This window comes from Ranitomeya imitator, chromosome 1 (genome assembly GCF_032444005.1).
Source record: "Ranitomeya imitator isolate aRanImi1 chromosome 1, aRanImi1.pri, whole genome shotgun sequence".
NCBI classification, from domain to species: Eukaryota; Metazoa; Chordata; class Amphibia; order Anura; family Dendrobatidae; genus Ranitomeya; species Ranitomeya imitator.
Window position 1 is genome coordinate 304,190,636 of NC_091282.1, and position 23,742 is coordinate 304,214,377.

Here is a 23,742-nt window from a genome sequence, read left to right on the forward strand (position 1 = left end):
GGGAAAGGATTCTCAGGGGTCTGCCTATCCGAATCCAGACGGACAATGCCACGGCGGTGGCATATGTCAACTATCAGTGGAGGACTCGGAGCTCCTTGGCCCTGGCCGAGGTATCCAAGATCCTCCTCTGGGCAGAGGCAACGGTTCCGGTGATATCCGTGGTGCATATCCCCGGCGTGGACAATTGGGCCACCGACTTCCTCAGCCATGAGGGTCTCGTGGCAGGGGAATGGTCCTTGCATCAGGAGGTCTTCCATCAGATTTGTCTTCGATGGGGGACTCCGGACGTGGACCTCACGGCGTCCCGAATGAACAGGAAGGTTCCTCGGTTCGTCTCCAGGTCTCTCGACCCTCTCGCGGTGGGCGTCGACGCTCTGGCCATTCCTTGATCGCAGTTCATGCTCCCTTACCTGTTTCCACCCCTTCCCTTGCTTCCCAAGCTGTTGAAAAAGATCAAGGCAGAAGAGGTGCCGGTCATTCTGATCGCCCCGAATTGGCCCAGGAGATCTTGGTTTGCAGAGATAGTCAATCTTCTCGCGGACACCCCCTGGCGCCTTCCAGACAGACCCGATCTGCTGTCCCAGGGTCCAATCTGCCACCTGAATTCTCGGTCGCTCAGTTTGACGGCGTGGCTGTTGAGACTGCAGTTCTAAGAGCATCCAGCCTTTCGGATGGGGTGATTCATACTATGATCCAGGCTAGGAAGCCTTCGTCTTCCAGGATCTTCTATCCTATCTGGAGGGCTTACTTCCGTTGGTGCGAGTCGAACCGTGTTTCACCTATGTCCTTTTCCCTGCCCTCCTTCAGGCAGGACTGGATTCGGGCCTCGCTCTTAGTTCCCTGAAGGGCCAGGTTTCTGTGCTCTCCATCCTTTTTCAGAAGACGTTATCTTCTCGGCCACAGGTTAAGACCTTCCTTCAAGGAGCAGCCCACGCTGTCCCTCCGTACAGGGCCCCTGTGGATTCATGGGATTTAAATCTTGTGCTGGACGTTCTGAGGGGCTCCCCCTTTGAGCCTCTCAGGGAGGTTTCCCTGTCGGTTCTATCTTGGAAGGTGGCTTTTCTTGTGGCCATCACTTCGATCCGCCGCGTTTCCGAGTTGGCGGCCCTTTCTTGCCGACCTCCGTTCTTGGTTATCCACCAGAACAAGGTGGTCCTCAGGCCTCCGCCTTCCTTTCTCCCTAAGGTGGTTTCCACCTTCCACCTCAATGAGGACATTGTTCTACCTTCCTTTTGTCCAGCTCCGACTCATCCTCTGGAGCGATCGTTGAAGAAGCTAGACCTCAGGGCTTCCGCCCTACAGCTTTGCAAAGCGGCAACATGGTCTTCCATCCACACGTTCGCCAAATTTTACAAGGTCCATACCTATGCTTCGGCGGACGCCAGCCTAGGCAGAAGGATCTTGGAGGTGGCAGTGGTGAGTCCTCTGACCTGATGGAAGTCTGTTTTTTGCCACCCCAGGGACTGCTTTGGGGCGTCCCATGGTTCCTGTGTCCCCCAATGAGAGGCGATATAGAGAACAGGATTTTTGGTTGCTTACCGTAAAATCTGTTTCTTGGAGCCTTCATTGGGGGACACAGCACCCTCACACATTATTCAGTTTCTGTTGTTCTGTGTTCTATGACTATTTCTTATGTTTACAGTTCTCATGTTTGTGGTTATGTTTCAACCTTGTTTTGTCTCCTACAGCTTTCTCACTAACTGAGGTTCATAAATGCCAGTCGGTAGGGTGTACACTGCAGAGGAGGAGCTATCTTTTTTTGTGCATAGTGTCAGCCTCCTAGTGGCAGCAGCATACACCCATGGTTCCTGTGTCCCCCAATGAAGGCTCCGAAAAACAGATTTTACGGTTAGCAACCAAAAATCCTGTTTTTGTGCACATGGATCTGCAGTCCATTCGTCGACTGTCAAATAGCTTGCATGTATTGGATAGTTTAAAGCCATGGTTGACTCGTTTAAACTAGACATTAGAATACAGGCTGTAGAATTTAATAGGTCTATCACATATTCTAAGCTGTTCTAAATCTACTTGGGCAAAAGCTATCAGTGCAGCTCCATCATTAAGACATTTGGGCAAAAGCTTACCCAGTAGATGTTAAAACTGTATATTTGTACTTGCCGTAAAAATCTTTCTTAGTAAATACACTGTGCGACACATGCCATGCCACTTGGAGGCTAGACAATAGGTAAAAAAAAAGTGTTGCATTGTGGACTGTACCCTCTCCTGAGGCACTGGAAAGCTCAGGTTAGTGTCAAAAGCAGTAGGCGAGAAGCCCATAGAACGGTAGAAATTCTATACCAAAAGACAACCAGGTTACCAACATGACTTGAGCTCAGGGAAGTTTCCACGGGAAACTGGAACTGATCCTGGAACAAGGACCTGTGACCTGGAGACCTGTGTCCCCAATTAATTTCATGAGAATGGAATCTTACTGTAAGTACAAAGGTCTAATTAACTCATTAATAGTATTGGGAGGTGTAGTGAGACATTCAAGACCAATCCTAATTGGTGATTAAAAAGAAGTATACAGGTAACTATGCGGACCACCTACAGACACCGGCTTGCAGCACCATACGCTCCAGGCTGGCATCAGCACAAGCCATAGAAGTTCTTCGAGAATCTGATGAAAGGTGTGCACTGCGTCCCAGGTGCCAGCCTTGTAAGCCTTACAATTTGCCAAAGGGCAACTAATCCCTAACTAAAGACTAAAGGTACCTTCACACTCAGCGACGCTGCAGCGATACCGACAACGATGTCGATCGCTGCAGCGTCGCTGTTTGATCGCTGGAGAGCTGTCACACAGACAGCTCTCCAGCGACCAACGATCCCGAGGTCCCCGGGTAACCAGGGTAAACATCGGGTTACTAAGCGCAGGGCCGTGCTTAGTAACCCAATGTTTACCCTGGTTACCAGCGTAAAAGTAAAAAAAACAAACACTACATACTTACCTACCGCTGTCTGTCCCCGGCACTCAGCTTCTCTGCACTCCTCCTGCACTGACTGTGAGCACAGCGGCCGGAAAGCAGAGCGGTGACGTCACCGCTCTGCTTTCCGGCTGACCGACGCTCACAGCCAGTGCAGGAGGAGTGCAGAGAAGCTGAGCGCCGGGGACAGACAGCGGTAGGTAAGTATGTAGTGTTTGTTTTTTTTACTTTTACGCTGGTAACCAGGGTAAACATCGGGTTACTAAGCGCGGCCCTGCGCTTAGTAACCCGATGTGTACCCTGGTTACCAGTGAAGACATCGCTGGATCGGTGTCACACACGCCGATCCAGCGATGTCTGCAGGGAGTCCAGCGACGAAATAAAGTTCTGGACTTTCCTCAGCGACCAACGATCTCCCAGCAGGGGCCTGATCGTTGGTCGCTGTCACACAGAACGATTTCCTTAACGATATCGTTGCTACGTCACAAAAAGCAACGATATCGCTAACTATATCGTTATGTGTGAAGGTACCTTAACTAAAACGTAACTTTTATTTAACTAACTAGATGGCAGCCCGATTCTAAAGAATCGGGAGTCTAGAATCCATATATACTTTATTTATTCAAATGTAAGAATAATACAATTAATAAATAATAGTAAGAAAGAACAAAAAATGGCTGCACTCACCAGCTCTTGACAATTCTTGTTATTTAAGGTACAGTTACACAGGATCCATGAACATGCTTATGAGGGGAGGGATGAAAGACATCAGACGACAACTTTGCGTGTTGTGGCAAATGCCACAACAACGGTTCTTTGCTTAAGAACAATAATGTAAATAATAAATAATATGTATCAATAACTATGTATATTGGTATGTTCTATGACATTTTAAAATATTTCATTATTATGTGGAAAGGCTCTTAGTACCCATACTGGCGTATACTTGTGTGTCCATCAGGTATTAAATAGGCAGTTTATATTGCAGAGAAATTGCTGGGCAATAATGGACAATGTCCTTATGTGGCAAATAATAGAGCAATATACCCAATGTGGCAAAGAAGAGGTTAATAAACGGCAGTCTCTCAGTATAACAGTCAGTGAATAATAGGCAGTATATGGAGAAAACACCAAACAAAAGTTAAAAATTGGTGTGAAAATGTCACTGAACCACTTCACAACTAAATATATATAGTTTTGGTAAATGGTATTATCATTTTTTTGACGAAATTCGGCAGGAGCTTGAAGAGCAACGTCACTGGGCCCGCCTCCACGCAGTAGAAACTTGCTGTGAGGTAAAAATTCAAAAATCGCACCAAAATGGCGGGCGGAGTGTGTCACAGTACGGCACGTTTCTGATTGGTCGCTCGCAGCAGGCGGCAACCAATCAGACACTGGACACTGTTGACGTCACTTATCTCCGGACATTAGCTCCGGACATTAGCTCCGGACATTAGCTCCGGACAGGAAGTTGGCACAAATTGCAGGAAGTAGTATTCTAGGCAATTATATATTAGATAGGACAATTTAAAACTGCAAAGTCAATGTGTGTTAACCACCAGATTGTTAGGGATACGACTGAATGTAGAAGGATCATCTGATCAGTCGTATTATATTATGTCTAGTATCCCCCATCCAATATTCATTTGATCTATAGGAAAGGTGCGGCCGCTACTTAAATCCCTATTCACATTGTTTGAGCACACTTGACTTGCTAATAAAACATACTCCTATATCTCCCCGACATATTTCACTAGCTAAACTGGCTTTATCAGGGTTTGAGGCTAGACTGAGTGAGCACATGGGTGATCGGGTCTTTTAAAACATGTTATGATGTCATCGACCAGAGACAGCTAGGAGTTAACAAATCAGGATGTATGAGACACCAGACCAATCACGGCTATTCTTATATAACACACCATCCCAAAAGTAGGATACAAATCAATCAAATTCTTTCATAGTACTCATGCATATCACCAAAGATACCTGCCGAATACTTTATGTACTCATTAAGAGCAGTGTGGGAAACTCCAGCAATGTCAGCACATTCTCAGAGGTCAACATGTGAGCGGTCTTTTCGGACAACACAACTGTCTCCTTCTTTCGATGTCAAGGAAGTTCTAAAGGTCAGCTCCTGCAGGCCCTAGCTGGGCAAATATACCACTGGGCAGAGAAGCCCATACATTCTATTTCTGCAGTTCACCTGAAGGCCTCCCAAAACGAAGTTGCTAATTTTCTCAGCAGGAAGACAGTATGGTCCTCCAAATGCGAGTTAATCATGAATTAGTTACTGTCGCCTCATTGGGGGGGACACAAGACCATGGGTGTTATGCAGCTGTCCACTAGGAGGCGACACTGCATAATCTGAAAAAGATTAACCATGGCTCCTCCTCTGCAGTATACACCCCTGAACGGCATTAGCCTTCTCCAGTTTTTGCTTAGTGTCGCATAGGAGGCACACCTAAAATTTCGTACACCGTTTTTTTCCACGACGGGATTACAGATGAAGAAAAGTGGGTCTCCGAGACTCCCGGCATGGCTCCTTCCTCGACCCCCTATTATAGGGTGCCCGGTTGAAGTCGAGATGGCTATTCCCCATGTCGCTCCTTCCCCAGTCCCTCGGGTGCTGGTTCGAAGTCTAGAACCCCCCTCCTTCCCCAATTCCTTTTGGTTTCTGGGTTGAGGTCGAGGCAAGGATAAAGCCCCCTGAAGGGGTTCTTACTCGGCTGTGATTACATATTTCTATAAGACCCCCTCTGCATAGCCACCCCTCTTGCGCACTATGCCGGGCTCAAGGTCCAAGAAAACCAGGCAGGACTGCTTTTATGCATTCTGCACAGCCTGCAGGACCACTCTCCCCAGTGAAGCACGTACCAGAACAGACGGGCCTGTATCCAGACTACTGTGTCAGAGCCCCAAGAAGCCCCTACCAATGCTTCAGTGTCTAATGCCACGCCGGAATGGGCTACTCAGTTGTCGCAATCTATGACGCAGTCTATAGATAACCTAACCTCCACATTGCTTCAGGCTCTGCAGGGTCATGCCTTGGCTATGAACATTAAACAGCAAAGGGAGAGCTCGACTCAGGGACATGACGTCCCGGTCACATCCATGTCTAGGTCAGGACGTAAGCGGACCCACAGGTCACGTTCATCTGCGTCATCCCATAGCACACGGTCATTCCCCTCTAGGGAGAGACACCGTAGTTCCAGGTCACCTAGACCGTCCCCTACCAGGGACAGACAATACAGATCTCCGCAGCGATCCCCGACCAGAGAAGACCTCCACCCCAGTTCACCCACCAAGGGACGCCTCAGCGATACACTGGATTCGGAAGGCATCTGTGACTCAGACAAGGAAACGGAGGGGTCCCTGATCCCAATTCCCCCTAGCAATACAGCGCTAGTTGAGGATGTAATCTCTTCCATCCATCGGGTGCTGGACATTTCTGATCCCCGGAGGCCCCAGAGCACAAGATTTCCTTTGAAGGAGTTCTGAAACCACCCAAGGTCTTCTGTAACCACCCAGAGTTTAAGGCAATCCTTAAAAAGCAGCTCTCACAGCCTGAGAAGAAGTTCGCTAATCGCAAATATCTGGAGGCGATGTACCCCTTCCGGCAGAAGGACACCAAAAAATGGACAGATCCACCCGAAGTGGACCCCCCAGTCTCTAGACTAGCAGCACAGACCCTCCTTTCACTGCCAGATAGCTCAACCCTCAGGGATGCAGCAGACCGGCAGGTAGAACGCATGGCTCGTTCAATTTTCGAGGCTGCAGGGGCCTCCCTGGCTCCCGCGTTGGCCATCCTGGCTTGGGCCCAAAATTTACAAGCTGGCCTCCAAGCATCTGCTCTTGAGCTGTCGGACCAAGCGTTTAAAATAGCAGTTGTAGCAGATTACATGCTTCATGCAGCTCTGGATTCAGCAAGGGGTGTAGTGGGGATAGCATCAAACGCCATCACGATTCTGCGTATCCTCTGGCTGCGGGAATGGAAAGCGGACGCAGCCTCAAAGAAGTCCCTCACGCACCTCCCGTATCTCAGTGGACGACTTTTCAGTGAAAAGTTGGACACGATATCCAACGCCACCGGGGATAAGAGTACCTCTCTTCCTCAACTGAAACCTAAACGCACTTACAAGAAGCGTAACCAAACCCGATTCCGATCCCTTCGGAATTCTTCGGGCTGGTCCGTCTCACGTCCAGCATAAAATCGTAACCGTTCCCCACGCAGGAACAACTCACGGTCGACACAAAGGTCGGACAAGACCTGGCAGTCAAAAGAAGGCCAGTCAAAGCCCAAAGGAGGAAAACCTCAGACTTTCTCCTCATCATAACTCACGGACTCCGGAAGACATCCCACCCGTAGGCGGCTGACTTTTGCTCTTTCAGCAAGTCTGGCTGCCTATTACAGAATACAAGTGGGTCAGGGAACTAGTGTCTTCCGGATACAAGATAGAGTTCACCTCCAACCCAACAAACCGATTCTTCCTCTCTGTTCCCCCAAAACCGCCAGCTAAGGCTCGTGCCTTCCACCAAGCGGTCTCCTAGCTTCTTCAAGCAGGAGTCATAGTACTCGCGGCCGAGCGCTTCCGAGGGTTCTACTCCAATCTATTCGTAGTCCCCAAAAAAAGGAGGCAGCGTACGGCCCATACTGGACCTAAAACAACTGAACAAATATGTACGGGTTCATCACTTCCGCATGGAGTCCCTTCGGTCCATCATTGCGTCCATGGAGAAGGGAGAATATCTTGCCTCCATAGACATAAGACGCATACCTGCATATACCGATTGCACCCGCCCATCAGATTTATCAGGTTCGCAATCGACCAGGACCACTACCAGTTCGTCGCTCTCCCGTTTGGACTCACCACGGCTCCCAGAGTGTTCACCAAGGTCACGGCAGCCACCATGGACGTCCTGCACTCCAGAGGCATAGTAGTCGTTCCATACCTGGACGATCTCATCAAAGCTTCCACCTTCAAGGACTGCGAGCTCAGCGTCTCAATCACAATCGACACTGAGTCGCCTGGGCTCGTTAGTCAACCTACAAAACTCACCGCCAACCCCGAGTCAGTCCCTGACCTTCCTGGGAATGCTATTCGACACCTCCAGGGGTCTGGCGCTCCTTCCCAAGGACAAGGCACTGTCTCTCTGCCTAGGAGTTCGCACCTTCTTCCGCACCCCTTTCCCCCCATCTCTCCGGTTTGACGAGAGTCCTCGGCAGGATGGGGCTGGCAATAGAAGCGGTCCCATTTGCCCAGTTTCACCTCAGGCCTCTCCAACTAGCCATTCTCAAGTCCTGGGACAGGAATCCTTTTTCTCTCGACAGGGGGTTCCAGCTAACGTAGTCAACCAGGAGGTCCCTGCACTGGTGGCTCAAGCCAACCTCGCTAGCAACGGGGAAATCCTTTCTCACAGGTCAATGGAAGGTCCTGACCACCGACGTGAGCCTGACTGGTTGGGGTGCGGTGCACCTACACCACAGGGCACAGCGCAAGTGGTCACCAGTGGAAGCGACCATGCCCATCAACATCCTGGAAATTCGTGCCATCCTCCTGGCGTTGAGAGCCTTCCGTCACTTACTGGCAGCCTCTCACATCAGAGTACAGTTGGACAATGCCACGGCTGTGGCATATGTGAACCACCAAGGAGGGACCCGCAGTAACCTGTCGATGCGAGACGTGACACACATCCTCCACTGGGCGGAAGACACAGGGTCGGTGCTCTCTGCGGTCCACATTCTGGGTGTGGACAACTGGGAAGCCGACTTCCTCAGCCGACAAGGAATAGACTCGGGAGAGTGGTCTCTCCATCCCGAAATTTTTCGCCAGATCTGCCATCGCTGGGAGACCCCGGACGTGGACCTAATGGCATCCCACTTCAATGCCAAGGTCTCCAACTTCATGGCCAGAACACACGATCCGCGGTCGCTCGGAGCAGATGCCCTGGTTCAGGACTGGACCCAGTTCCAGCTTCGGTACATTTTTCCACCTCTCCCCCTGATATCCAGAGTGGTGAGGAAGATCAAGCAAGAGGGAGTTCCAACCATCCTAATCGCACCGGACTGGCTCAGACATACATGGTATGCCAACCATCGTAGGGGTTTGTTATAAATCTCCAAAAATAATGGAAGCAATGGAGAATATCCTCGTAAAGCAAATAGATGAAGCTGCGACCCAAGGAGAAGTCATTATTATGGGGGACTTCAATTACCCTGAAATAGATTGGGGAACAGAAACCTGCAGTTCCAGCAAAGGTAATCCGTTTTTGACAACTATGAGAGACAATTACCTTTCACAACTGGTTCAGGACCCAACAAGAAGGGCTAGACCTAATATTTAACCAACAGGCCAGACCGCATAGCAAATATAAGGGTTGCAGGTTACTTGGGAAATAGCGATCACAAAATAATAATTTTTCATGTATCCTTTAAAAAGATGTGTAATAGAGGGGTTACAAGGACACTAAACTTCAGGAGGGCAAATTTCCAACGAATGAGATAGGATCTTGGTGCAATTAAATGGGACGATATCCTGAGACACAAAAATACACAAAGAAAATGGGAGACGTTTATTAACATCCTGGATAGGACCTGTGCACAGTATATACCGTATGGGAATAAAAATATTAGAAATAGGAGGAAACCAATATGGCTAAATAGAGCTGTAAGGGGCGCAATAAGTGACAAAAAGAAAGCATTTAGAGAATTAAAGGAAGTAGGTAGTGAGGAGGCATTAAATAAATACAAAAAATTAAATAAATTCTGTAAAAAGCAAATCAAGGTAGCAAAGATTGAGACAGAGAGACTCATTGCCAGAGAGAGTAAAAATAATCCCAAAATATTCTTTAACTACAGAAATAGTAAGAAACTAAAAAATGATAGTGTTGGCCCCCTTAAAAATAGTCTGGGTGAAATGGTGGATGAGGATGAGGAAAAAGCCAATATGCTAAATGACTTTTTTTCATCAGTATTTACACAAGATAATCCCATGGCAGACAAAATGACTAGTGATAAAAATTCCCAATTAAATGTCACTTGCTTAACCCAGCAGGAAGTGCGGCGGCGTCTAAAAATCACTAAAATTGACAAATCTCCGGGCCCGGATGGGATACACCCTCGAGTACTGCAGGAATTAAGTACAGTCATCGATAGACCATTATTTTTAACCTTTAAAGACTCCATAATAACAGGGTCTGTACCACAGGACTGGCGTATAGCAAATGTGGTGCCAATATTCAAAAAAGGGACAAAAACTGAACTCGGAAATTATAGGCCAGTAAGCTTAACCTCTACTGTGGGTAAAATCCTGGAGGGCATTCTAAGGGATGCTATACTGGAGTATCTGAAGAGGAATAACCTCATGGCCCAGTATCAGCACGGGTTTACTAGGGACCGTTCATGTCAGACTAATTTGATCAGTTTCTATGAAGAGGTAAGTTCTGGACTGGACCAAAGGAACCCAGTAGATGTTGTGTATATGGACTTTTCAAAAGCTTTTGATACGGTGCCACACAAAAGGTTGATACATAAAATGAGAATAATGGGGATAGGGGAAAATATGTGTAAGTGGGTTAAGAGCTGGCTCAGGGATAGGAAACAAAGGGTGGATATTAATGGAACACACTCGGACTGGGTAGCGGTTAGCAGTGGGGTACCACAGGGGTCAGTATTGGGCCCTCTTCTTTTTAACATATTTAATAATGACCTTGTAGGGGGCATTCAGAGTAGAATTTCAATATTTGCAGATGACACTAAACTCTGCAGGGTAATCAATACAGAGGAGGACAATTTTTTATATTACAGGATGATTTATGTAAACTAGAAGCTTGGGCTGATAAATGGCAAATGAGCTTTAATGGGGATAAATGTAAGGTCATACACTTGGGTAGAAGTAATAAGATGTATAATTATGTGCTTAATTCTAAAACTCTGGGCAAAACCGTCATGGATGGGTGGGTGGATGACAAACTCATATTCAGTGGCCAGTGTCAGGCAGCTGCTACAAAGGCAAATAAAATAATGAGATGCATTAAAAGAGGCATAGATGCTCAAGAGGAGAACATAATTTTACCTCTATACAAGTCACTTGTTTGACCACACTTAGAATACTGTGCACAGTTCTGGTCTCCGGTGTATAAGAAAGACATAGCTGAACTGTAGCGGGTGTAGAGAAGAGCGACCAAGTTTATTAGAGGACTGGGGGGTCTGCAATACCAAGATAGGTTATTACACTTGGGGCTATTTAGTTTGGAAAAACAAAGACTAAGGGGTGATCTTATGTTAATGTACAAATATATGAGGGGACAGTACAAAGACCTTTCTGCTGATGATCTTTTTAATCATAGACCTGAAACAGGGACAAGGGGGCATCCTCTACGTTTGGAGGAAAAAAGGTTTAAGCATAATAACAGACGTGGATTCTTTACTGTAAGAGCATTGAGACTATGGAACTCTCTGCCGTATGATGTTGTAATGAGTGATTCATTACTTAAATTTAAGAGGGGACTGGATACATTTCTGGAAAAGTATAATGTTACTGGGTATATACACTAGATTCCTTGATAGGGCGTTGATCCAGGGAACTAGTCTGATTGCCGTATGTGGAGTCGGGAAGGAATTTTTTTCCCCAAGGTGGAGCTTACTCTTTGCCACGTGGGTTTTTTTTGCCTTCCTCTGGATCAACATGTTAGGGCAAGTTAGGTTAGGCTATGGGTTGAACTAGATGGACTTAAAGTCTTCCTTCAACCTTAATAACTATGTAACTTACAGCAGATGCCCCCTGGCGTCTCGCCGACCGCCCCGATCGTCTATCACAAGGCCGTTCTACTACCAGAACTCAGGGGCACTCAATTTGATGGCGTGCCCCTTGAGACCTGGGTTCTAACCCAGGCAGGGCTCTCGCCGGACATCATTGGAACCATGATCAGGGCACGGAAGCCAGCCTCTACCAAGATTTATTACCGTACCTGAAAAGCTTTCTTTACCTGGTGCCAATCTCGTGGCCAGATCCCACTCCCTTTTTCCCTCCCCAAAGTACTTGGTTTTCTCCAATCGCGTCTGGAGGCTAGGCTGTCCCTGGACTTGCTTAAGAGCCAGGTGTCGGCTCTCTCCGTGCTTTTTCAGAGACGCATTGCTAACAAGCCGCAAGTAAGGACTTTTCTTCGGGGGGTTTCCCGATTGGTTCCCCCCTACAGACGACCACTAGAAACGTGGGACTTCAACCTGGTCCTGACAGCATTGCAGGGACCACCTTTCGAATCCCTTAGGGAGGTCCCACTCTGCCTTCCATCTGAGAAGGTGGTCTTTCTGGTGGCAATCACCTCGCTACGCAGGGTGTCTGAACTGTCAGCACTCTCCTGCAGACGGCCCTTCCTGGCTTTTCACCAGGACAAGGTAGTTCTCCGTACGGTCCCATCCTTCCTTCCGAAGGTTGTGTCCAACTTCCACCTCAATGATGAAAGTTCACTGCCATCCCTTTGTCCGGTTCCGGTTCATAGAGTGGAGAAGGCTCTGCATACGCTTGACCTTGTCAGGGCATTGCGTATATATGTGTCTAGGACTGCGCCTTTCCGAAAGTCTGATTCTCCTTTCTTCTTCTGGAAGGCGACCACCAGGGTCTGATAGCTTCCAAAGCTACCCTTGCCAGGTGGATCAAATCCACCATCCAAGAGGCCTACCGCCTTAATAATTCTCTTCTACCGGCCGGTGTTACGGCACACTCTACACGGGTGGTAGGGGCCTCCTGGGCCATTCGGCACCAGGCTTCGGCACAACAAGTAAGGCCGCCACTTGGACTAGCCTACACACGTTTATTAAACACTACAGAGTTCATACCAAGTCCTCAGCGGACGCGAGCCTAGTTAGACAAGTTCTGCAGGCGGCGGTGCCCCAAATTTAGGGGCCTGTCTGCAAAATATTCATCCATTGCTTCCCACCCAGGGACTGCTTTGGGACGTCCTGTAGTCCTGTGTCCCCTAATGAGGCGACAGAGTAAAGGAAATTTTTGTGTACTCACCGTAAAATCTTTCTCTTAGCCTCTAATTGGGAGACACAGCTTCCACCCTGTTGACCTTTACGGGCCGTTGTTATTGTTGAGTTCTCATATTGTTCTTTGAGCTTGTACATAGTGGCCTTCTTATAGGCATGGTTATGTTATTCATGTTACCTTCCTCCTAATGCTTTTGCACAAAACTGGAGAAGGCTAACGCGCTCCAGGGGTGTATACTGCAGAGAAGGAGCTATGGTTAATCTTTTTCAGATTATGCATAGTGTCGCCTCCTAGTGGACAGCAGCATAGCACCCATGGTCCTGAGTCCCCCAATTAGAGGCTAAGAGAGAGAGATTTTACGGTGAATACACAAAAATCTCCTTTTTATCAACTAACCCTGCAATGGCCTAGATCTGCTGTACACTTTCCCTCCATTTCCTTTGATCCGAAGGGTCCTAAGGAAGATTTAGGAAGACTGAACCACAGTGATACTGGTGGCCCCCTTCTGTCCCAAAACAAGTTTGTTCCTGTTATTAAACCACATGACCTTGAGGATCTGCTCCCCCTTCCAGAGAGATACAATCTTCTGTCTCAGGGTCCCCTCATACCCCAAGATATACACTTCCTACTAAGCCTGACAGCTTGGATCCTGAGAGGCAGATCTTAATTTCTAAAAGTCTGTCATATCAAGTAATAACAACCATGCAGGCAAATAGAAAACCAGTTACATCTGCCATTTACTCTAAGTATGGAAGAAATTCTGCTCCCATGGCGGAGAATCCATAGGAAGCTCTTCCCAGCCTCATACTTCTAGAATTCCTCCAGCTAGGATTTGAGAAGGGGTTAAGGTCTAGCACGCTGAGGTTGCAAATCTCTGCTCTTAGCGCCTTTTTAGACTACCCACTATCGGACCACCCCTGGGTTGCTAGATTTGCGAGATTGGTCACCAGATTGAGACCTACAATTAGGGAGTCAGTACCACCATGGGACCTAAATCTGGGACTAGGCGCTTTATGTAAATCTACCTTTTTAAGCCTCAAGAAGAAGGCCAGTATCAGGTTAAGGTACCGTCACACTAGACGATATCGCTAGCGATCCGTGACGTTGCAGCGTCCTCGCTAGCGATATCGTCCAGTGTGACAGGCAGCAACGATCAGGCCCCTGCTGTGCTGTCGCTGGTCGGGGAAGAAAGTCCAGAACTTTATTTCGTCGCTGGACTCCCCGCAGACATCGCTGAATCGGCGTGTGTGACACCGATTCAGCGATGTCTTCACTGGTAACCAGGGTAAACATTGGGTAACTAAGCGCAGGGCCGCGCTTAGTAACCCGATGTTTACCCTGGTTACCATCCTAAAAGTAAAAAAAAACAAACACTACATACTTACCTACAGCCGTCTGTCCTCCAGCGCTGTGCTCTGCACTCCTCCTGTACTGACTGTGAGCGTCGGTCAGCCGGAAAGCAGAGCGGTGACGTCACCGCTCTACTTTCCGGCCGCTGTGCTCACACAGACAGTACAGGAGGAGTGCAGAGCACAGCGCTGGAGGACAGACAGCTGTAGGTAAGTATGTAGTGTTTGTTTTTTTTTTACTTTTAGGATGGTAACCAGGGTAAACATCGGGTTACTAAGCGCGGCCCTGCACTTAGTTACCCGATGTTTACCCTGGTTACCGGCATCGTTGGTCGCTGGAGAGCGGTCTGTGTGACAGCTCTCCAGCGACCAAACAGCGACGCTGCAGCGATCCGGATCGTTGTCGGTATCGCTGCAGCGTCGCTAAGTGTGACGGTACCTTTACTCTCCATTTAGCATTTCTACTAGCAGTAACTTTAGCAAGAGTGGGAGAACTCCAGGCTTTATCTGTAAGGGATCCTTATCTGTGCATTCTGGATGATCAAATAGTATTCAAACTTAACCCATCTTTTCTTCCAAAAAGTGGTATGTAGTATAAATCTAAACCAAGAGCTCATTCTGCCTTCCCTTTGCCAACACCCTAGGAATGAGAAATAAAATTATTCCATACACTGGACATAAGGAGATCGGTGATGAGTAGGGTTGAGCGACCTTGACTTTTTTAGGGTCGAGCCGGGTTTCGCGAAACCCGACTATCTCAAAAGTCGAGTCAAGTGAAATCGGCCGATTATGGCGAAAAGTCGAGGATCGACCGAAACACGAAACCCAATGCAAAGGCAATGGGATTTTTTTTTTTTTTTTTTTTTCTCTCTCTCCCTCTCCCTCTCCCTCTCCCTCTCCCTCTCCCTCTCTCCCCTCTCCCCTCCGTCCGTCCCTGAACTGAAAAGCTGGTGTTACACAGTGCAAATCGCTACAGCGCACAAGCGACAACATGGCGATAGGCGTCCACGCCCCTAAGACCTATGTCATCACTCTGCCCACGCCCCTTCATTGGCTGAAAAAAATGGCGCCAAGCGCGTCATACGAAACGCGACTTTGGCGCGAAAGTCGCGTACCGCATGGCCGACCCCACACAGGGATCGGGTCGGGTTTCATGAAACCCGACTTTGCCAAAAGTCGGCGACTTTTGAAAATGAACGATCCGTTTCGCTCAACCCTAGTGATGAGTTATGTGGAGACGAGACTCAAATCTATTTGTTCAGCATTCAGGAAGAAACCAGGGCAAAAATGCCTCAAAAGTGTGACAAGACCTCCGTGTTTGGCCATACAGAAAAGGATAGGGATGAGGTGGCCATGCATACCTGGATAGGGATGAGGTGGCCAGGTATACCAGGATAGGGATGAGGTGGCCATGTATACCAGGATAGGGATGAGGTGGCCATGCATACCAGGATAGGGGTGAGGTGGCCATACAGACCAGGATAGGGATGAGGTGGCCAGGTATACAGGATAGGGATGAGGTGGCCAGGTATACCAGGATAGGGATTAGGTGGCCAGGTATACCAGGATAGGGATGAGGTGGCCATGCATACCAGGATAGGGATGAGGTGGCCATACAGACCAGGATAGGGATGAGGTGGCCATACAGACCAGGATAGGGATGAGGTGGCCATACAGACCAGGATAGGGATGAGGTGGCTATGCATATCAGGATAGAGATGAGGTGGCCAAGCAGACCAGGATAGGGATGAGGTGACCATGCAGACCAGGATAGGGATGAGGTGGCCATGCAGACCAGGATAGTATTGAGGTGGCCATGCAGACTAGGATAGTGTTGAGGTGGCCATGCATACCAGGATAGGGATGAGTCTTCCCAGTTTTTTGTGGTACAATTAGGTGTCTCGGCTTATACTCCAGTATATACGGTAGCTTTCCTGAGAAAAGTGATATGTGCAGCAGATACATAGGATCAGTTTTTCCTAACTTATCTATCAGTAGTCATAAGCTACAGGTCTGCACCTAAGACCAACAGCATCCTCCATTCTGTGGATGATTTTGAGGCATAATAATAATGGGCAATCTGATGTCCCTACCATGATTTATAAGCAAGTCACTCTTTATGATAAACTGCAGTTAGACTAATATCTTGAAGCATTAACAAGTTGGGAAAGCCAGCTTCACAAATTTGCATTATACCACCTTTACCTTTCAACTTTTATGAAAGCATTTTCTTTGGTTCAATAAAAACAAATCACTGTATTATTTTACTACAGGGGTCCTTTGAAAGAAAACCTCAACGGGTCTCTCAAATTCGAATCAGAAAAACTATTCCCAGACCAGATCCAAATCTGACACCAATGGGTCTCCCAAAACCAAAAAGGTATGCTGTCAAATATTGTATTGTTACAATTCCATGTATACTATAACTATGTTGGCGCCAGTACAGGAAGTGAGTATCCAGTAGTAGACCACATCCAGTACAGCTGGGGTTGTCCAGTAGTAGACAACCTCTTTTAAGCAAAAAAAACCCCACAATTGTTTAACTCCCTAAATTCTGCAATCGATTGCAGCATTTGGACAGCAGACAGGGGGCTCTCCTGTCTGATCTGCGCCCCCACGACATCACCGTGAGGGCCCGATCATCATCATGACGCCATCTTAGTCAGCCAGCTACGGCAAGCCTATTAGACCATGCTTGGAGCATGATCTAAGAGGCTTAATACAGTGTAACACTGACAGGTGTAAAGCATTGCAATTCATTGTACCTGCGATCAGAGTTAAAAAAAAGTCCCATAGAGAGAGTAAAAAAAAAAACTTTGAAGAAAAATTGTGTGATAAATTTTGGTACCTTTTTACCCATTTGCCCTTGTGAAAATGTAAAATCTGGGGCTAAAACAAACTTTTTGTGATTAAAAATGTAATCATTTTCTTCTTTATTGCCCAAAGGTATAAAATTCTATTACAAACCTGTTGTGTCAATATGATTCATGCACCCATAGATGAATGATAATTTGAGAGATCTAGTTGGCAAAATAATGTCACTTATGGGGGGTTCTGCTGTTCTGGCACCTCAGGGGCACTGCGAATGTGACCTGGCACCCTCAATCTATTGCAGCAAAATCTGAACCCCAATGTGGCGTTTCTTCCCACTGTGCCTCAGAAGTAGTTTTTGACCCCATGTGGCTTATTGGCATACTCAGGAGAAATTGTGTAACAAACTGTATGGTCTATTTTCTCCTATTATCTCTTTTGAAAATTGAAGACTTGAATCCAAAGCGACATTTTAGTGGAAAAAATGGTAATTTTCTAAATTTGTTTAATTCTGTGAATCGCTCGAGGGTTAAAAATGCTCACTACACCCCTTAAGAAGTCTAGTTTACAAAATGGGGTCACTTTTTTTGGGATTTCTGCTGTTTCCGCATGTCAGGGGCTCGTCAACTGTGACCTAGCATCCGCAATTCATTCCAGCCAAAATTGTGCTCCAGAATTCAATTGGTGCTCCTTCCCTTTCGAGCCCTGCTGTGTACCCAAACAGTAGTTTTCTACCATATATGGGGTATCCATGTACTCGAGAACTTGCACAACACATTTTATGGTTCCTTTTCTATTGTTACCCTTATGGAAAGAAAAATTGGGGGCTGAAGCAACATTTTTGTGGGAAATGTTTTTGTTTGTTTTTTTCGCAGCTTAACAGTATAAAATTAGGTGAAGCACCAGTTTGTTTAAACCTCTAAATTAGTTCCATGAGGGATGTAGTTTCCAAAATGGTGTCACTTGTGGGGGATTTCTACTGTTTAGGTACATCAGGAGCTCTGCAAACAAAACATGGTGTCGCGTCTGCTTTCAATTCCAGCCAATTTTGTGCTCCAAAAGTATTACAGAATGCTGTAGATAAGCCCCTGATGCCGGTGGGCTTAGCTCACCTTCTATTTTGGGGGTGACCGGTTCCCTTTAAGGGCATAACATTTCAAAATTTGAAAATTGCTAAATGTGTCAAATTTTTTATATTTTCTTAAATGGTGATTATATCGACCAAAATGTATCACTAACATGAAGTACATTATGTCACAAGAAAATTATCTCAGAATCGCCCGGCTACGTTGAAGCATTCCAGAGTTATAACTTCCATACAGTTAGAATTGAAAACATTTGCCTGGTTAGGAAGGTGAAAAAAAAGGCTGTGGTGTGAAGGGTTTAAAGATAATCTGTCATCAAGTTTTTACTACGTCCTCTGAGAACAGTATAATGTAGGAAAGAGACCCTGAATCCAACTATGTATCACTTAGTTTACTGTGAACAGCCGTTCTGACACAATCAAGAATTTTTAGATATAGCACTGCAGCAGAGTGGAGAAAGCTAACCCCATTCCTCACCAGGCTGTTCATGTACAATGTCTGTAGACAGTGAGCTGCTTATCACAGAAGGGGGTGGAGGCTAAGTTGCAATGCTCTTTGTGCTAAAACAATCATTGTAATTATACAATTGGACAGCGCTTGATGAGAGGCATTGCTGAAATCTGTGCTTTAACCCTTGCCTCATGCTATGTCCAGATATCATGACAAAAACCTGCTGACAGATTCCATTTAAAGTATCAACTTACACGTGAAGATTTTACGTGGCAACACCTTATTCGAAAACATTTCCCCTCGCCAGCTCGATTCTGATTTTGGGGAGAATGGTGGAATCACAAATCGTTCTGCTGCTTCATGCAGAGTTAATATTGGCACCCGGTGCAGGTGACAGGGGTGTGGAGGAGGGTGAGGAGCTGAACACATTGTATAACGGCAACATGATGTAGCAGGATTCACAGCTTGGGAATGGTAGAGGGAGAAAGCTCCTACTTTTTGTACAATGTGAAGTGACGTTCATCTCTGAATCATTTCAGTGCAGGATTCTGTATAGTAATGAAGATGACTGCTCTGATGAAGTTCATTGTGAGTTTTTGCAGCCTGATCTTTCATGCAGATCTTGTCACGCTGTGAGTGCAAATTCATTGGCTTCAGTGTGACCTGATCTGTATGAAAATTCAAGCTGCTATACACTGAACTTCACCAGAACATCTGCAGACGTACCCATAGAGAATCCTGCACAGGACTGACCTGCACCTGGCTACAGGACATTACACATTATATACAGGACAATAATTCACTGGTATAATCTGTAATCATAGTATAATATTGTTCCAATATGTATGCAATATCTAATAGCAGGCACATATCTTATGTACTGTATGCGGTATACTACAGTATGCACTAAAAATGATATATACCGGGTATTTTGTGACAGAAGTATACATTCATGCCCCATCTTCCTATTCATAGATTATTTCTCCTACGCCTCATTGGGGGACAAAGGACCATGGGTGTTATGCTGCTGCCACTAGGAGACACTAAGCAATACAGAAAGAATAGCTCCTCCCCTGCAGTATACACCCTCCTGCTGGCTCTAAATGAACCAGTTCTTGCTTAGTGTCTGTAGGAGGCACTTGGGTCTGCTTTCAGACCCACTGTTTTTATTTTAGTTTTTAAATATTACCCTTTTTTTATCTATTTTTCTCTTAACGGAGTGAATGGGGGCGACGGATCCTTTCTAGGTTCCGATCTCCCCCGAACCATCAACAGGCAAGAACACGGAGCATCCCTCCGCGTACCCTTTTCTGCGACGTGTGATGCCAGCCCTGAGCTCACCTTACGGACGACGGTTCTTTCGCGTTCCGATCTCCCCCCTCCATAGCAGGCGACCACATAGAGTAGCCCTCCATCTACCTCTCCTGGACCAGGTGCATAGCCGGAAATTATATGATTGCCGTCCGTGCAGCCCCCCTCTGCATCACCACTGATATAGCGGATGTTGGAAGGCGGCAGAAGCTCTCCAACCCCTCCCTGACTATGGCGACGGTGGATTGAGCACAGGCCCACCGCACCTACTGTGAGTACACCAGTGGGGCCGAGGCGCAGGAGGGTCCTGGTCCCTGGGATAGGGGAGGTCCGCACACATACTGCAAAAACCCCTGGTCGGTGGGTCATGTCGGTGCGCAAATGGCGGTCGCGACCAGATCGGCGGGCGTCCAATCATCTTGAATTTACTGAAATTTTTGACTCTCACAGGATCCGTCCAGATAAACGTTTCACAGGGCAGAAGCTCATGGAGTCCAAATATCCCTTTGCCCCTGATCTAAGGCTATGTTCACATTGCGTTAATGGGTTAACGCTAGCGGACTCCGTTACATGGCGAAATTGTCGCAATTAACGCCATGTAACGGATCCGTTAGCGCACCCATTGACGGCAACGTGCTAACGGATCGCTGGCGCATGCCATTTTTGGCACACGCCAGCAATGTCCCGTTAGTTTCGGACGAACCGCGGACGCTGCTTGCAGCGTCCGAAGTCCGTCCCTCGCTAGTGCAGATCGGGTATCTGCACTAGCGGGATCGCCAAACGTGATCCCTTTCGGGACTTTGCGTTAGCGCAATCCGCTAGCGAATGCGCTTAACGGATTGCCCTAACGCAATGTGAACCTAGCCTAAGAAAAGATTGGTCACAGTCTCCCCCGGTAGATCCTCCGGTATCGCGTTTAGCTACTAAATCTATTTTGTCTTCTTCCGAGCGCGCCTCGGTTAAAAATCCCACTGATCGTCAGATCGACAATCTATCTCTCTCAGCCTTTGAAGCTTTAGCAGCCGCACTCTTTCCATCTTTCGCCGCTACTTGGGTGGCTAAGGCTATGGCTCATTGGGCTGAAGTCTTATCTTCAGCTGTTCTAGACACCAATCTTCCCCCCGAGGTAGCAGACCTCGCTACTCAGATAGCCAGAGCCGGGGATTTCGTGGTGACTGCTTCTTTGGATGCCGCTAACTGCGCTTCACAAGCAGCAGCAAACGCTATCACCATTAGGAGGTCTCTATGGCTCAGAGACTGGCATGCGGATTCTGCTTCCAAAAAGTCGTTAACCTCTTTACCATATCAGAGTGGTCGCCTTTTTGGCGAAAAGCTTGATCAACTTATCTCCAACGCCACTGGAGGGAAGAGCAAATTTCTTCCACAGCAGAGACTCTCTCGGCCCTTTCGGAACCAGCAACAGCAGGCTCGGTCCTGATTTCACAAAATCCTCCCCAGTACCGGCTCAGCGAATTTCCTTTCTAGGAATGATAACGGACTCGTCCCAGGGGTTGGTGCTTCTTCCCCCGGAAAAGATCTCAGTCTTACAGCAGGAAGCTCAGAAGCTCTCTCAACCTCACACTCACTCTCTGCGTTTCAGTATGAGAGTCCTCGGCAGGATGGTAGCAGCTATGGAGGTGGTCCCATTTGCCCAATTACACCTCCGCCCCTTAAAGCATTCCCTCCTGGCTGTGTGGGACAGGAAGCCGTTCTCTCTCGATCGTCGTTTCCTCCTTCCCCAGCGAGTCAGACAGTCTCTCAGGTGGTGGACATTGATGTCCTCCCTGAGTCAAGGGAAGTCCTTTCTCCCAGTACATTGGCTAGTTGTGACAACAGACGCCAGTCTTCTAGGCTGGGGAGCGGTGTTCCTCCATCACACCCCTCAGGGCCGCTGGTCTCTTCAGGAAGCACGCCTGCCGATCAACATATTGGAAATACGGGCAATCAGGTTGGCTCTTCTCCAATTCCATCCCTTCCTGGCCGGTCGTCCCATCATGATTCAGCCCGACAATGCCACGGCAGTGGCATACATCAATCGGCAGGGGGGAACACGCAGCAAGGCAGCCATGACCGAGGTAGGCCACATTCTCCGTTGGGCCGAGGAAAACTGCTCAATGATTTCAGCGGTTCACATCCCGGGAGTGGAAAATTGGGAGGCAGATTTCCTCAGCTGTCAAGGTCTCGACTCCGGGGAGTGGTCTCTCGATCCAGAGATCTTCCACCAGATCTGCTGTCGTTGGGGAACCCCGGACGTGGATCTGATGGCCTCACGGCTAAATTTCAAGGTTCCCGACTTCATAGCTCGGTCCCACGATTCGGCAGCCATCAAGGCACATACACTCATAATCCCATGGCATCAATTCCGGCTTCCGAACATATTTCCCACGCTTCCCTTACTGCCAAGGGTCATCAAGAAGATCAGAGCGGAGGGAGTACTGGTAATCCTGATTGCGCCAGATTGGCTGCGCAGGGCCTGGTATGCCGAACTAGTTCAACTAGTCGCCGATGTCCCCTGGCAATTACCGAATCGCGCAGACCTGTTGGCTCAGGGCCCCATTTACCTCTAGAACTCCGAGGCCCTGTGTTTGATGGCATTGCCGTTGAGTCCTGGGTGCTAACCCAGGCAGGCTTCTCTCCGGAAGTCCTTTCTACCATGATCAGCGCTAGAAAGCCTACGTCTATGCGTATTTGTCATCGCATTTGGAAGACCTTCTTTTCATGGTGCAAAAACCGGGGACGTTCTCCTCTTGAATTTTCCATTCCTTCCATCCTCAAATTCCTTCAATCGGCATTAACACTGGATTTAGTGAGAGCTCTTAGGAGATACGTCTCGCGGACGGCGTCTTTCCGCTGGTCAGATGCCCTGTTTGTGCTCCCGGAAGGGCCAAGGAAAGGTCTAGCCACTTCCAAGGCTATGATAGCCAAGTGGATTCGTTCAGCTATTCAGGAGTCCTACCGAGTTAGAGGTCATCCTGTCCCAGCAGGGATTAAGGCTCATTCTGCTCGGTCAGTGGGTGCGTCTTGGGCCAGCCGGCACCAGGCATCGGCAGCACAAGTTTGCAGAGCTGCGACTTGGTCCAGCCTGCATACGTTTACAAAACATTACCATATGCATTCTTGGGCCTCGGCAGATGCATCCATCGGCAGACGAATTTTGCAGGCGGTAGTGCCGCATCTCTAACTTGTTGGTACAAGGAGCAATTCCAGTTGATTGTTCCCCACCCAGGGACTGTTTTAGGGCGTCACATGGTCCTGTGTCCCCCAATGAGGTGTAGGAGAAATAGGGATTTTTGTGTACTCACCGTAAAATCCTTTTCTCCGAGCCAATTATTGGGGGACACAGCACCCACCCTGTTAGCCTAACGGCTTTGTTTTTTTCTGTGTTGGCTTGGTTTTTACATTGTTCATCCTTGTTAAATGTTTAAGCTCCTACTGCTTTGTTACCAAACTGGTTCACTTAGAGCCAGCAGGAGGGTGTATACTGCAGGGGAGGAGCTATTCTTTCTGTATTGCTTAGTGTCTCCTAGTGGCAGCAGCATAACACCCATGGTCCTGTGTCCCCCAATGATTGGCTCGGAGAAAGAGATTTTACGGTGAGTACCCAAAAATCCCTATTTTATAAAATATCCGGTAATGTGGAGCCAATATAGTTTGTGGGATCAGAATACAGGTTGGAGGGAGATGGGTGGGTCACCCTTTCCAGGATCAGTGCTCTGACTAGGCATGGCCACATTAGGGCAAAATTAGGTAATTTTGGGTTGTCATGTGTTTGCTTTTCTGTACGAAGTGTGGAATGACCTTGCAAATCACTAACGCTCCAATA

General features: G+C 47.7%; 1 protein-coding gene across 2 annotated transcripts in view; it reads left to right on the plus strand.

Annotated features, from left to right (window-relative positions):
- The window catches only part of PRR14L (proline rich 14 like), a 92,052-nt gene that overhangs the window by 16,688 nt on the left and 51,622 nt on the right, over window positions 1-23,742 (plus strand). For both annotated transcript variants that reach the window (XM_069757680.1, XM_069757691.1), the window contains exon 7: window positions 16,536-16,642. In XM_069757680.1, coding sequence (XP_069613781.1) covers window positions 16,536-16,642 — 107 coding nt within the window. The remainder of the gene's footprint in view (window positions 1-16,535; window positions 16,643-23,742) is intronic.